General features: G+C 33.8%; 1 protein-coding gene across 9 annotated transcripts in view; it reads left to right on the top strand.

Moving 5' to 3' along the window:
- The window catches only part of ATRX (ATRX chromatin remodeler), a 297,464-nt gene that overhangs the window by 258,261 nt on the left and 25,851 nt on the right, over window positions 1–13,352 (top strand). For all 9 annotated transcript variants that reach the window (XM_025883129.2, XM_073880898.1, XM_073880897.1 and 6 more), the window contains 2 exons: window positions 3,740–3,917; window positions 5,238–5,432. In XM_025883129.2, coding sequence (XP_025738914.1) covers window positions 3,740–3,917; window positions 5,238–5,432 — 373 coding nt within the window. The remainder of the gene's footprint in view (window positions 1–3,739; window positions 3,918–5,237; window positions 5,433–13,352) is intronic.

Raw genomic sequence — 13,352 nt, 5'->3', positions numbered from 1 at the left:
ATATTCTTAGATATGTGGTAGCTCCAAATCAATATAAAACATGAATTTAGTACCTGTTTTTATTTTCTACAGGATTTTTCTTAATTGTAAGCTCTTTCCTATTATTTAAATTTTGAGCTTCTTTGCATTTTAGTTTATAATACTATATATGTAATCAGTATGGTATTTTAGTTAATTTATTTCCCTTCATGAAATTACAGAAAATAAGGCTTGGTGTATAAAGGTATTTTATAGAGAATTTTGAGAGTTTACTATATTCCAGGGATTTTCTCACTCTTAAGTTGGCCAACAGTAAACAAATTATATAGTCATCCAGTGGAATATGATTTAGCTACCAAGCATGATGTTTACGAAGAAATTTGAGGAAATGCTCATAATATAGACTATATACACAGATATCATATCTATGGAAAACCAAAAATATATATGCTTAGAAAAAGAAACCTTAGGAAATATACCATAATTTGAAAGGAAGTTGTTTCTGGGGAATGGAACTGAGTAGTTTTTTTTCTTTAAATTTGTTTATATATTCAAAAAATGTTACATAAAATCTTTCTAAATTAGTTTTATTTATATCGAAGTAATATATTTACATATTTTTTAAAAACGGTTCTATAAGGCTTGAGATCAAAACCAGTCCCTTGGGCGCCTGGGTGGCTCAGTTGGTTAAGCGACTGCCTTCGGCTCAGGTCATGATACTGGAGTCCCTGGATTGAGTCCCGCATCGGGCTCCCTGCTCAGCAGGGAGTCTGCTTCTCCCTCTGACCCTCCCCCCTCTCATGTGCTCTCTCTCTCATTCTCTCTCTCTCAAATAAATAAATAAAATCTTTAAAAAAAAAAAAAACAGTCCCTTGACCAACCCCTTCCTATACATGATACCTGACTTGCTCCAGGTAACAGATTTCAACTCTTGGCAATTCTTCTGGTATTTACTTTCTAAAATCTAAGGTGGGAATTTACCTTCATGCACACACACACTTTTCCTAATATATTTCCCCAACATGTTTTTGTAGTATTTGCCTAACTCAATTTGGAGTGTTTGCTTTATTGTGACTGTGTAAATATTCACACATAAACCATTTACAATACTGTGATTACTTTTCCCTTTTTTATGCACATGGTTCATTTTTGTTCAATTAATGGTTTCTTTTTTAACATTTGCTTAGTTTTCTATGAACCTGTCAACTAATTCATTCCCAAATTCTCAGAAATACAAATTCTTGTGTTAAAAGACAGCATGTAATCTATCAGTTTCTTTCTTTTTTTAATTTATTTTTTAGATTTTTATTTAAATTCTGAGTGGAGCACTGGGTGTTATACACAAACAATGAATCAATGAACACTACATCAAAAACTAATGATGTAATGTATGGTGATTAATATAACATAATAAAATAAAATAAATTCTGTTAACATATAGTGTAATTTTGGTTTCAAGAGTTGAAATTAGTAATTCATCACTTACATTTAACACCCAGTGCTCATCACAAATGCCCTCCTTAATACCCATCACCCATTTAACCCCTCCCCTCCCCATGTCCCCTCCAGCAGCCCTCACTTTGTTTTCTATAGTTAAGAGTCTGTTACAGTTTGCCTCCCTCTGTTTTTCATCTTCCCGTGTTCATCTGTTTTGTTTCTTTAGTTCCAAAAATGAGTGAAATCATACGGTATTTGTCTTTCTCTGACTGACTTCTTTCGCTTAGCATAACACTCTAGTTCCATCCATATCATTGCAAATGGTAAGATTTCATTCTTTTTGATGGCTGAGTAATATTCCACTGTGTGTGTGTGTGTGTGTGTGTGTGTGTGTGTGTGTGTGTGTGTGTACACACACCACATCTTTTTTATCCATTCATCAGTCATTGGACATCTGGGCTCTTTCCATATTTTGGCTATTGTGGACATTGCTGTTATAAATATTGGGGTGCATGTGCCCCTTTGAATCAGTATTTTTATATCCTTTGGCTAAATACCTAGTAGTGCAATTGCTGGGTCATAGGGTAGTTCTATTTTTAACTTTTTGAGGAACCCCCCATACTGTTTTCCAGAGTGGCTGCACCAGTTTGCATTCCCACCAGCAGCGTAAGAGGGTTCCCCTTTCTCTACATCCTCCACAACATCTGTCGTTTCCTGTGTTAATTTTAGTCATTCTGACCCGTGTGAGGTAGTATCTCATTGTGGTTTTGATTTATATTTCCCTGATGTTGAGTGATGTTGAGCATCTTTTCATGTGTCTGTTAGCTATTTGTATGTCTTCTTTGGAAAAATGTCTTTTCATGTCTTCTGCCCATTTCTTAACTAGATTATTTGTTTTTTGGGTATTGAGTTTGATAAGTTCTTTATAGATTTTGGATACTAGCCCTTTATTTGATATGTCATTTGCAAATATCTTCTCCCATTCTGTCAGTTGTCTTTTGGTTTTATTGACTGTTTCCTTTGCTGTGCCAAAGCTTTTTATCTTGATGAAGTCCCAGTAGTTCATTTTTGCCCTTGCTTCCCTTGCCTTTGGCACTGTTTCTAGGAAGAAGTTGCTGCAGCTGAGGTCGAAGAGGTTGCTGCCTGTGTTCTCCTTTAGGATTTTGATGGACTCCTTGTCTCACATTTAGGTCTTTCATCCATTTTGAATTTATTTTTGTGTATGGTGGAAGAAAATGGTCCAGTTTCATTCTTCTCCATGTGGCTGTCCAGTTTTCCCAACTCCCATTTGTTGAAGAGACTTTTTTCCACTGGATATTCTTTTCCTGCTTTGTCAAAGATTCATTGACCATAGAGTTGAGGGTCCATTTCTGGGTTTTCTGTTCTGTCCCATTGATGAATGTGTCTGTTTTTGTGCCAGTAGCATACTGTCTTGATCACTACCACTTTGTCATATAGCTTGAAGTCTGGAATTCTGATGCCACCAGCTTTACTTTTCTTTTTCAAGAATGCCTTGGCTATTCGGGGTCTTTTGTGGTTCCATACAAATTTTAAGATTGTTTGTTCTAGCTCTGTGGAAAATGCCTGTAGTATTTTGATAAGGATTGCACTAAATGTGTAGATTGCTTTGCATAGTATAGACATTTTAACAGGATTTGTTCTTCCTATCCATGAGTATGGAATGTTTTTCCATTTCTTTGTGTCCTCTTCAGTTTCTTTCATAAGCATTCAATAGTTTTTAGAGTACAGATCTTTTACGTCTTTGGTTAGGTATCCTATGGTTTTTGGTCTTTTTTCTTTTTTTTTTTTTTTTTAACACATCCTTCCTGGAGCCCTCTGTCTTCTTGATTTGATTTTAGCTACTTTAGTACCTTGCATCTGTCTAACTTCTCTCCCTATGTTTATTACACTGTATTATAATTGCCTATCACTCACCCCTACTACACTTTTAGGCCCTTGCACACTGTCCTTCATTTTGATGTACTTAGTACTTGCTCATAACAGTACTGAACACAGTATGGACTTTTGCGTTATACATGGATTTTCTACATTTACTGAGAGTCTGTATATACCTTGAATACTTTGTAAACATGTGCTTTCTATATATATCTTTATTCCTAAATCAGATTCTTTCATTTTCCAGCACATATAAATCATCAACCTGACTCCTTAGACATGTCTTGTTTTCTTCAGTAAGTGAGAAATGAATTCTTTGAGCTCCTGATTGTTCAAAAAACTGCCTTAGGATTAAAAAGTCATATCATGATGAAAATATCTATGAAGAACTTATTACTAAAGCATTTATGCATGTTTTTATTTTCAGAGGACGATTATTTATCATTTCCACCAAAGCAGGATCTCTTGGAATTAATCTGGTAGCTGCTAATCGAGTGATTATATTTGATGCTTCTTGGAATCCGTCTTATGACATCCAGAGTATATTCCGAGTTTATCGCTTTGGACAAACTAAACCTGTGTATGTATATAGGTTCTTAGCTCAGGTAGGTTTACAGTTTATATTCTCTTTTTCATAGTGAAAGGTTGGGTGAAATTGATAATGTTTTTGGAGTGCCAAACATATATGCATATAGAGAAGCAAATTAAACTGAAAACTTCAACCCTAAGACTATCATAAAGCAGCAGAAGTCATTTTTGGCCTCTCATGATTTTCTGTTTTGTAGTTCATCCATGTCTATAATGTCAACTTTCTCAGATTGAGATGGATTTGCATGGGTAAACAGATTTAGAATTTTCTTGCTTGTTCAGGAAAGTTAAACATTTATAGTTTTTAGCATACATAGAAAAGCAAATAAGTTAATCTAATTTGCTTATAGATGTAAAGGTCAAATGATCATTGTTTTTAGTCGCTACCAGATACTCTCTTAATTTGAAAAATATGGGGCAATAGGAAGGAAAAATTAACTTACAATGACAAAAAATCATTACAAAGGGTATTTAATACTTTCTAGGAAAAGAATATTAAAGTCATTTCCTTTAAATATAAACTCAGATATTAATAAACCAACTGAAATTTAAGAAAAATGAGTAAAATCAAAGAGGTGGATGCAATATAAGGTAATACAGGTTTATAGAATCAAGTTGCCTTTTTACTGGTACATCTGTTTTGGGAACAGATGGGATTCTCTCCACCTGCCTCCAAATCTGGGCTTCTGAACCAGAGACTGAGTTTTATTGGTAGATCGATCCTTGCTCATTTGATCTTCTTTAGTACTTAATATAATTGGCAAACTGCAGTGTAACCCCTGTCCTGTCATTTAAATTAAAAGCTCTTTTACATTCTGGCTTAAAATGATATATGTGTAATAGTTATGGCATTTTATTTGTTAATTTTCTGTCCTGAAATTATAGAAAGTAAGACTTGATAGAAAGGCTGTTTATAGTGATTATTGAGAGCTTATTATATTCCACAGAGAAGGAATTAAACTGCTCTCTTGAATTATTATTTTTATAACCCTCTAAAATCTTAATTCATATACTTCTTTATTTCTGTTCACCTTGGTGTCTAACTACTCTTCTACTTCCACTAAGTACAGAAATATATAAAGCAAAACCTGAATGTATATTGGTCAGATAATACAGGATGATTATCAGTAATGTACTTTTCTTTTTTTCTCAAGGTAAACTATGGTGAACAGATGAAATCTCTCATGAATTAAGCAGCATTGCTAATAAAACTTGCTTTATGGCAGTATATTACTATGAAGTTTTGCTATTTTATATTAACCAATAATTATATTTCTCCTTGATTAAGTTTCATGTGTACAAAATTTATTTATATATTGTTCCTTCTTTTTACAAAGGGAACCATGGAAGATAAGATTTATGATCGGCAAGTAACTAAGCAGTCACTGTCTTTTCGAGTTGTTGATCAGCAGCAGGTTGAGCGTCATTTTACCATGAATGAGCTTACTGAACTTTATACTTTTGAGCCAGACTTATTAGATGACCCTAATTCAGAAAAAAAGAAGAAGAGGGATACTCCCATGCTGCCAAAGGTAAGTATCTTTAGATTATTAGCTTTAAAAAAAACCTACCATGGACCAAAGATATTTTACTATTACGGTGAAAGTTAGTCATTTGACTAAGGCTTTATTTCAGAATTTTCCAAAGAGAATAAAATTGTATTTCAACGAGAGGGTGCTTGGTCAGTTCTCCACAAAACACCACAAAAAGATAATGTAATCTGAAATACGTATTTTATGACAAGTAAAAGTTCAGCCCTGTAGAAAAAACTTTCTGAGTAGAAACCTTAAAGGAAACAGTATGTTTCTCTTTTAATAATCTCCAGTAGAGGGCATACATAATTTTAATATTTCTGTATGAAATTTAAGTATCTCTTCCTTAACATTCTTTGCTGTCATATAGCAGTTAAGAATCAGCAAATAGAAGTGTCTCTTGATATTTTTCACTGTCACAAAGCAAGTAAGACTTTCACACTTGGAAAAGGATGCTTAGAGGTAATCTTGTCAAGCCCTCATATTTTATATAAGTAGGGGAACCTAGGGTCATAGATATTCAATGACTTGCTCGTAATGTCCAGTTAATAAGTGGCAGAGCCAGGAGTAGTATCTATATCTGTCTTCTGGTCCATTGTTCTTGGATTTTAAAAAAGACATTATTTAGATTAGTATAGAAATTTATTATGATAGTAGATATAATTTTGACCTTTTTAAACATAAGAGAAAGCCATATGTTCTCTGGTCTAAAATAATGATCTAAATATATTTAAACCCATTCTAGTTAATCTAAAAAACCATTTTAGGGAGAATTGTTGAGGGGTTGCTTTTCTTGTTGTCTTGGCTTCAAATTCAAGCACTTAATGTTCTATGTAGCTGTTAAGAGAATTGGAAAAGCAGCCACCTGGTTATGGTGTCACTCTACCAAAGCTACTTTAGTCATTTGTTTAAAAAACAAAAACAAAAAACCCCCAAACCTCCTAAGTATCTTAGTTCTTCATATGGTTGGACACATTTAATTAAAGCAAAAGGTAATAGTAATAAATATCTAATGCTAACATAAAACAGTGATTTCTCCAGTTAACTTTTAATGTACATGTCAATTCAAGTAACATGAACATTAAACATCTGGAAATTTTTTAAAAATGTCTTTTGTCTATATAAAAAATATTTTGTTTTTCTAATCAGTGAACTATTCTTCCATTTAAAGTTTACTGATAGAGCATCTAAGAAAAAAGAGGTTTTGTGATAACCTCTATCAAATCCCTTTGATAATGGCTTAGGGCCACATGGGGGTTTAAATCTGTTTTTATGTTACATTTAAAACACTTCTTTAAAGAATATCGTTTCATTTTAATGTTATGAAATATTAAATTGATAGTGATTTGGCTTTCTTAATTATGTTATTATAGAATGTGAATAGGATCTTGAATACTTTGGAAAATTTTCTGTATGTAAATTTGTATACCTTTAAAAACATACAAACACAAATGGAATCATATCATATATACTCTTCTGCAACTTGTTCTTTTTACCTAGATGTTTCTTGAACATCTTTCCATATTGGTACATATACTTCTGCTTTTTTAAAAACAACTGCATAGTGTTCACTTGCCTTGATTTAATTCTTGTATCCCCAACAGCTTTCTTACTAGTTACTTAATTCTGTATGGCAAGAAGTATTCTTTAAAGGACTTGAACATATGTTTATGTTTATAATTTTAAAGATAGTGAAGTTTCCCTTTTCAATTTGAGAATGATTTTTATCTAATTAGCATCTTTCCTAAAATTATACTTAACTTTAAGCTTCAATTTTTATAAGAAATACATCATGCTTAGTAATATTTCTGATAGGAAGCAAACATTCCACATTAAAAGGAGGCAGTTGCTTTGAAGTTATTCGTTATATGGTAAATTTCTGATTTTAGGAATTATTTCTTTACTTTGATAAACATTTATCGATTATTTGCTGACTTTGAGGTGTACTGTGAGGGTATATTAAGAACAATAAGACATTGTGCTTTAAAGAAGATTTTAAAAATCCAGCAAGAAAAGAAATGCTATTTAATTGTTATAGGATGTCTGGAAAGAAACCATCTGTTTTATAACTTGGTATTCTGAGTTGTTAAAGGTGTCATGCTTTTTCATTTATAGACTTTACTTACTGTATTTTGCTTCTGGTGCTATAACCCTTTGCCCAAGAACAAAAAGGAAAAGGAATATTAAATACTACATTAACACAAAGTGCTTCAACTCTCCCACAGCTCTTCCCAAAAGGAAAATAATAAAATAAATATAAAAATAAAAGGATGTTAGTCTTTTTTTTCCCCCTTACTGTCTGCTTTTTATTCCCATAACTTAGATATTAATGCTTTTTAAAAAAGGTTTTTAAAACAGTGTACTAGGGACGCCTCAGTGGGGTCAGTAGGTTGAGCGTCTACATTCGGCTCAGGTCATGATCCCAGGGTCTTGGGATCGAGCCCCACATTGGGCTCCCTGCTCAGCAGGGAGCCTGCTTCTCCCTCTGCCTGCTGCTCTCCCTGCTTGTGTGCATGCTCTCTCTCTCCCTGACAAATAAATAAATAAAAATATTTAAAAAATAAAACCATGTAATACCACAGTGCCTTTCTAACTGTCACAGTAACTAAGAACTGTTAGGGATCTAAAAGGAAATACAATAGGATATTGTATGAGATTTACCTGAAGGAGGTGGTAGTCTACTTGGGGAGAGAAAAATAACATTATTTTAAGAAAAAGAATCACTACATCAAAAACTAATGATGCATGGTGACTAACATAACATAATAAAACAAAATAAAATAAAAAAAAATGAAGTGCTGATATGACTGGTACTGAATGTATTGTCCTTATAGTATATGGTTAAAAAATGGAGAATGGAGCATTCAGGTACAGTTTTAGTGGAAAAAAAATCAGACTGGCCAATAAAAGGTGGTTAGTATTTGATTGGATTAGGAAAGAATGAGGTTTGAATGCAGGATGAAACAATTTGGACAAAGGGAAAGATAATGATTTATATACCAGACTCAAGGTATGATAAAGAAATTGGCCAGATAAAGAGTTGAAATTGGATGGGTGAGGTGTAGGTAAGGTGGGGCCAGCTTATGGAGAGCCATGAAAGGTAAATGGAGCATTTGGATTTAAAATAGTATTCACTATAAGTTCATGAATGGACCTGTTATATGATGAATGTAGGCTTTTGGAAAATTAGCCTGTTAGTAAAATGCAGGATGAGGACATATAATAGGGTGATGGTTATAGAGTGAATCAAACACTGCAAGAAAATAAATGAGAGAACTCAATAACTGATGCTAGACTGTAGCTTTAAATAGGTAGGCAGTGAAAAATTTACCTAAATAATGAAGGTTATTTACTCATTAAAAGCTTTTCAGATACCTGCAAAGTACCAATTATTATGCTGGTTACTAAGGATAGATTGGTAAATAAGACTAGGTTCCTGCTCCTAAGGAGTCTAATCAATGTACTGTAAGCAAGTAAATGTAATAAAAGTTAATGGGTCCCATAATATAAATCTGTATAGACATCAAGGAAGGAATATTCAGTTCTTTCTTGGAAAAGCTGGAGATGGGGAATTGACGTTAGGAGGACTTGAACTGATGTTGAAAATAGAAGTGAGTAGCTGTTTGCATTGCTATGAGGGCAAAAGGTGAAGGCCCTTCAAGAGGAAGAGCAGGAAAAAAACATGTGCATCAAGCAGCATGGCAAGTTTTAGGAGCCTCAAGTAGTTTAAAAATAATAGAGTAAAAGGAGATAGTGGTAGAATAAGGGAGGGTACACATGGGTAAGAGATAACAGACTGGAGAGACAGACGGGAATCAGATCATAGAAGTTAGAGTTTGGACAATGTGTTATAGGCTGTTGGATCTATTGTAATGATTTTAAGAAAACCACCAACATCAAATTTTCATTTTAGAAAAATCACTTAGGGTATCAGTGTTCAGGATGGATTGGAGAAAGGAAAGTAGATGCAAAGATACTTGTTAGGAGGCTATTTTTATTTTTTTTTTCAATTTTCTTTTATTTTGCTATGTTAGTCACCATACAGTACATCATTAGTTTTTGATGTAGTGTTCCATGATTAGGATGCTATTTTTAATAGCATTTTATAGTCCAGATGAGAGAGGTATTGCAGGCCTGAAGTAAGGTGGCAGCAATGGGGATAGAGAAATATCAAGCACAGTGTAGGTACTCAGTAAATGTTAACTTTGTTCCCTAGGCTTATATTTAGAATTTCACTTAACTTTGCCCACTGCTGTTTGGTTTTGATTTCCTTTAATAAGAATTTGAAAATTGGTCTTCTCTGAAATAGGTACAAGTGGGTGTTTTTGATATTCATAGTGAGGGATTTCTTAGTATTTGAACCTGCTCTTATTAAAGACATTTCAGAGTTGGTTCCTATTATTATAGTACAATTGCAAACACCTTCCTTTTTTATACATCATGTTCAAGATGAAAGACTGCTAAAAATGATATATTTTCATTTTCCCTTCAAATTGTTATTATCTAAATAATTAAATTGCATGCCTTTTGAGTTAATTTTCATTGCCCTTTGATATTTCTTGAAGTGTTTATTTTCAGCTTACTTGGTATGTGATTATTATATCTTTTTCTGCCTTATCACTTCCTCTTTAATTATTATATAACTCCTCCTCCTGTATTTCTGTTCTTGTTTACTTTCTTTTACTTCTCTTTTTTAAATTTTTTTAAAATGAGATTTACTATCTCAGACTTAATTTATTAACCACTTGACTGTTTTTCTTGTCTTTTTATCTTTGCAGCTCTTTAAAGGCAAGAACTATATCCTTTGTTCCTTTTCTTTCATCCATAGTGAATTATATAATGCTGGCACTTTTATATGGCCTTTTTTGAAATCCGAGTCGCCTTTATAGTGATATTTAACTGGATTTTTTATTGTTCCTTAATGATCCATATTATCATTGAAAGGCAGTGTCAGACTTATTATTGCAAGTAGTAAAATTGAAATGAAGAGTGATCTGTCTGTCACAGCAGGTGTGTGAAAGGAAGAGAATTGGAGTTTTTAATTCGTGTCTTCAGTTCTGTACTGAATTAGCTATTTTAGTCAGCGCTGTTCTCCACTCCACTCCATGAATTATATTTTGTTAAATCCCCTCATTGGTTTTTTGCTGTTGTTGGTACTGCTTTTCCTTTTTTGAAATATAACAGTCTTGTGGTCCTGTGAACCCATTTTTTAAATATATTGATTTTAGGGTCTCCTGAATCATGTCTACAAAGTGTTGGTGCAACTCTTTAGTTGTTCAGGGTAATAATGTTCTCAGCCATTTTGAAACTTCCAACATTATCTAAACTTAACAGTTTAACATAAGTTTCTAGTGATAAAGATTTGTTGACTGATTCTTAACTGTTTATTTTTTAACTGTTAAAGTAATAACTTGCTTCTGTTAACGTTTTATGTAAACCATGTTAGACCAGGTATCTTTTTCTGGTAATAAACTTATGAATAATGAATTGTTGAACACTACAACAAAAATTTATCATGTACTATATGCTGGCTAACTGAACATAATAAAAAGACTTATGAATTACACAGATAGCAGAGATGCAAATCTTGGTCAGGGTCATGTTTCCTAATATGCTTAAGTGAGTATACAGCCTAAGCTCTGTAGCCTTTATTAAGAAAACAAAAGTCAGTTTTTGTTTTTTTGTACTTCCCTTTTCTAGCACTGTACTGCCTGTCTTTTTAAAGGTGTACGGCGTGTTGGTAATTATAAAGAGAACAAAATGGAGATTTAAACTAAAGTATCCCAAGTGAGGCTTTAGGTCTGCTTCCTCCACCCTGATCTTGTGTCCAGTTTTCTCCCGTTGTCTTTACTCCTTTATTAAAGTTTTAATACCTCAGAGCATAGTTTACTGAATAGAGGTGTTATTGTGCAGTGTTAATACAGGGGTTTTATCTTAGTCTTTTTTAACATTAGAGAGAAATATACTCCCTAAAAAATTTGATGTGAAGTCTAATATAGCTAATCAGCTTATTTAGGGAACTTTCATACATTTATTTTTAGGAATAAAAGTTCAAAAGGACCCATTTACTTGTAGGGGAAGTGTCAGTAACCTATAGCATATTAACCACATGGTGGCACATGAACCCAGTTTTTGTTGACATGTACCTATAAGGAGCCATGCCCATAATTGAAGCATATATGAGGTTTGATGTCATTGTTTCCTACTTCTCTGCCTCTTTTATTACAAGTTACATGTTTATTATTTAGTAAAACAAGTTCTAGTATTGTTTCTTTGTATTCACTGGCATAAAAATGATTATTCACCTGAATAAGAATAGAGCACCAGAAATCATAATGTACTCTAGAGAAATTGTTTTAATTTTACAACTTCTTTGTAGGTTATGATTATATCCAGTGTTTTCCAGGATGGTTGATACCTAGTAAAAAGAACAAATGGTTTAAGCCTGTTCTTTTTTCCAGTCACCTGTCAACTGCTCTTTTTAGGATGTAATCTTAGGCAAGCCACATAAGCTTTCCAAGCTTCACTTCCCTCAAGAACGTAAGATAGTAGTACCTTTCTCACAGAGGAGATAATCCACATAAAGCCCCTGCCTAACACATAGTAAGTGCTCAAATATTAGCTGCTGTTTTTGTTTCCATAATTGTTACTAATATTGCCATTACACTTGGTTCATTTCTCTGAAACCAGTATAGACATAAATTTTTAGAATTTCAGAGCAGTCAGGAAGTCCTGATCCCTAGGAGATTAAGCTTGACATATGACAGATTAGTAGAAGACTAAAAACATTTAGGGTCCAGAGGCAGGCAGTAATCTCAGCTAGACTGCAGAAGAGACAGGTATTTGAGGCTTGAATTCTTTGAGAGATCAATTATAATCAAGAGTGAATAATACTACATATTGATAATCACTTTTAATGATGTTAGCATGCATTTGACTATAAACTACTACCCTTTCTAATATTCAAGGATTTTTTCTTAAATAATACATACGACTTTAGAAGAATTGTCTACCTTTTATAGCCGGCTGATACCTCTGTAGTATTTAAAGTGAAGAGGTGCTTCTGGGGTCCCTCCACAAACCAGAAAAACAATAGACTGACCATGCTTGCTTGCTTGCTTTCCTTCCTTCCTTCCTTCCAAGATTTTTTATTTATTTGATAGAGAGTGAGTGAGAGAGAGCACAAGCTGGGGGCGGGGGGAGGGACAGAGGGAGAAGCAAGATCCCCGCTGAGCAGGGAGCCATTATGCGGCTCAATTCCAGGACCCTGGGATCATGACCTGAGCTGAAGGCAGGTGCTTAACCGACTGAACCACTCAGGCCCCCTGACCATGCTTTATTTGAAGTGCTGCTTTGTATCTTATTTTGATTATATCACCTTATAACACAAGAAAAATTATTAAGGAGCCACGGTTACCAAGTATTTTAGGGAAAACATTTGGATTAAATGGACTTTGGTGCCAATGATGCCCCTGAATAGCAGCCTACTTAACCCCGGCAGGATGCTTGCAAATCACTGCTAATGGAAACATCAACATCTATGAGGCCACCTTACTGGCAGAGTTGGGGGTGGAATGCAAGATTTTGTTGGGGAGGTTGTGAGGTAGACTTCAGGAAGTGTCTCCTTTTGAAGCACTAGAAAGATCTGCTACTCAAGATTATGGAAATTCTGAAATTTAAAATAGGTTTATATTTAGTAAATGCTCACTGATTAAATGAATTTTAATTCATTTATTAGGAATTCAAAATTCATTAGGAATTCAAAAGCAGGAACTTTTTTTGGCTTTGTAGACAGAAGATATGTCTGTTCTTTCTAGATTATAAGCTTCCTACTACTGGCTTGTGAGGGTAGGGATTGTGTCAGTGAATCTTCATCACTATATTCCTAGCACCTGGCATAATAGCTAGCACATAGCAAGT

The sequence above is a fragment of the Callorhinus ursinus genome, unplaced genomic scaffold (genome assembly GCF_003265705.2).
Source record: "Callorhinus ursinus isolate GAN/ISIS: 27379988/994484 unplaced genomic scaffold, GSC_fseal_2.0 scaffold40, whole genome shotgun sequence".
NCBI classification, from domain to species: domain Eukaryota; kingdom Metazoa; phylum Chordata; class Mammalia; order Carnivora; family Otariidae; genus Callorhinus; species Callorhinus ursinus.
The sequence above is the reverse complement of the archived record's forward strand: the minus strand, read 5'-3'. Positions and strand labels throughout refer to the sequence as shown.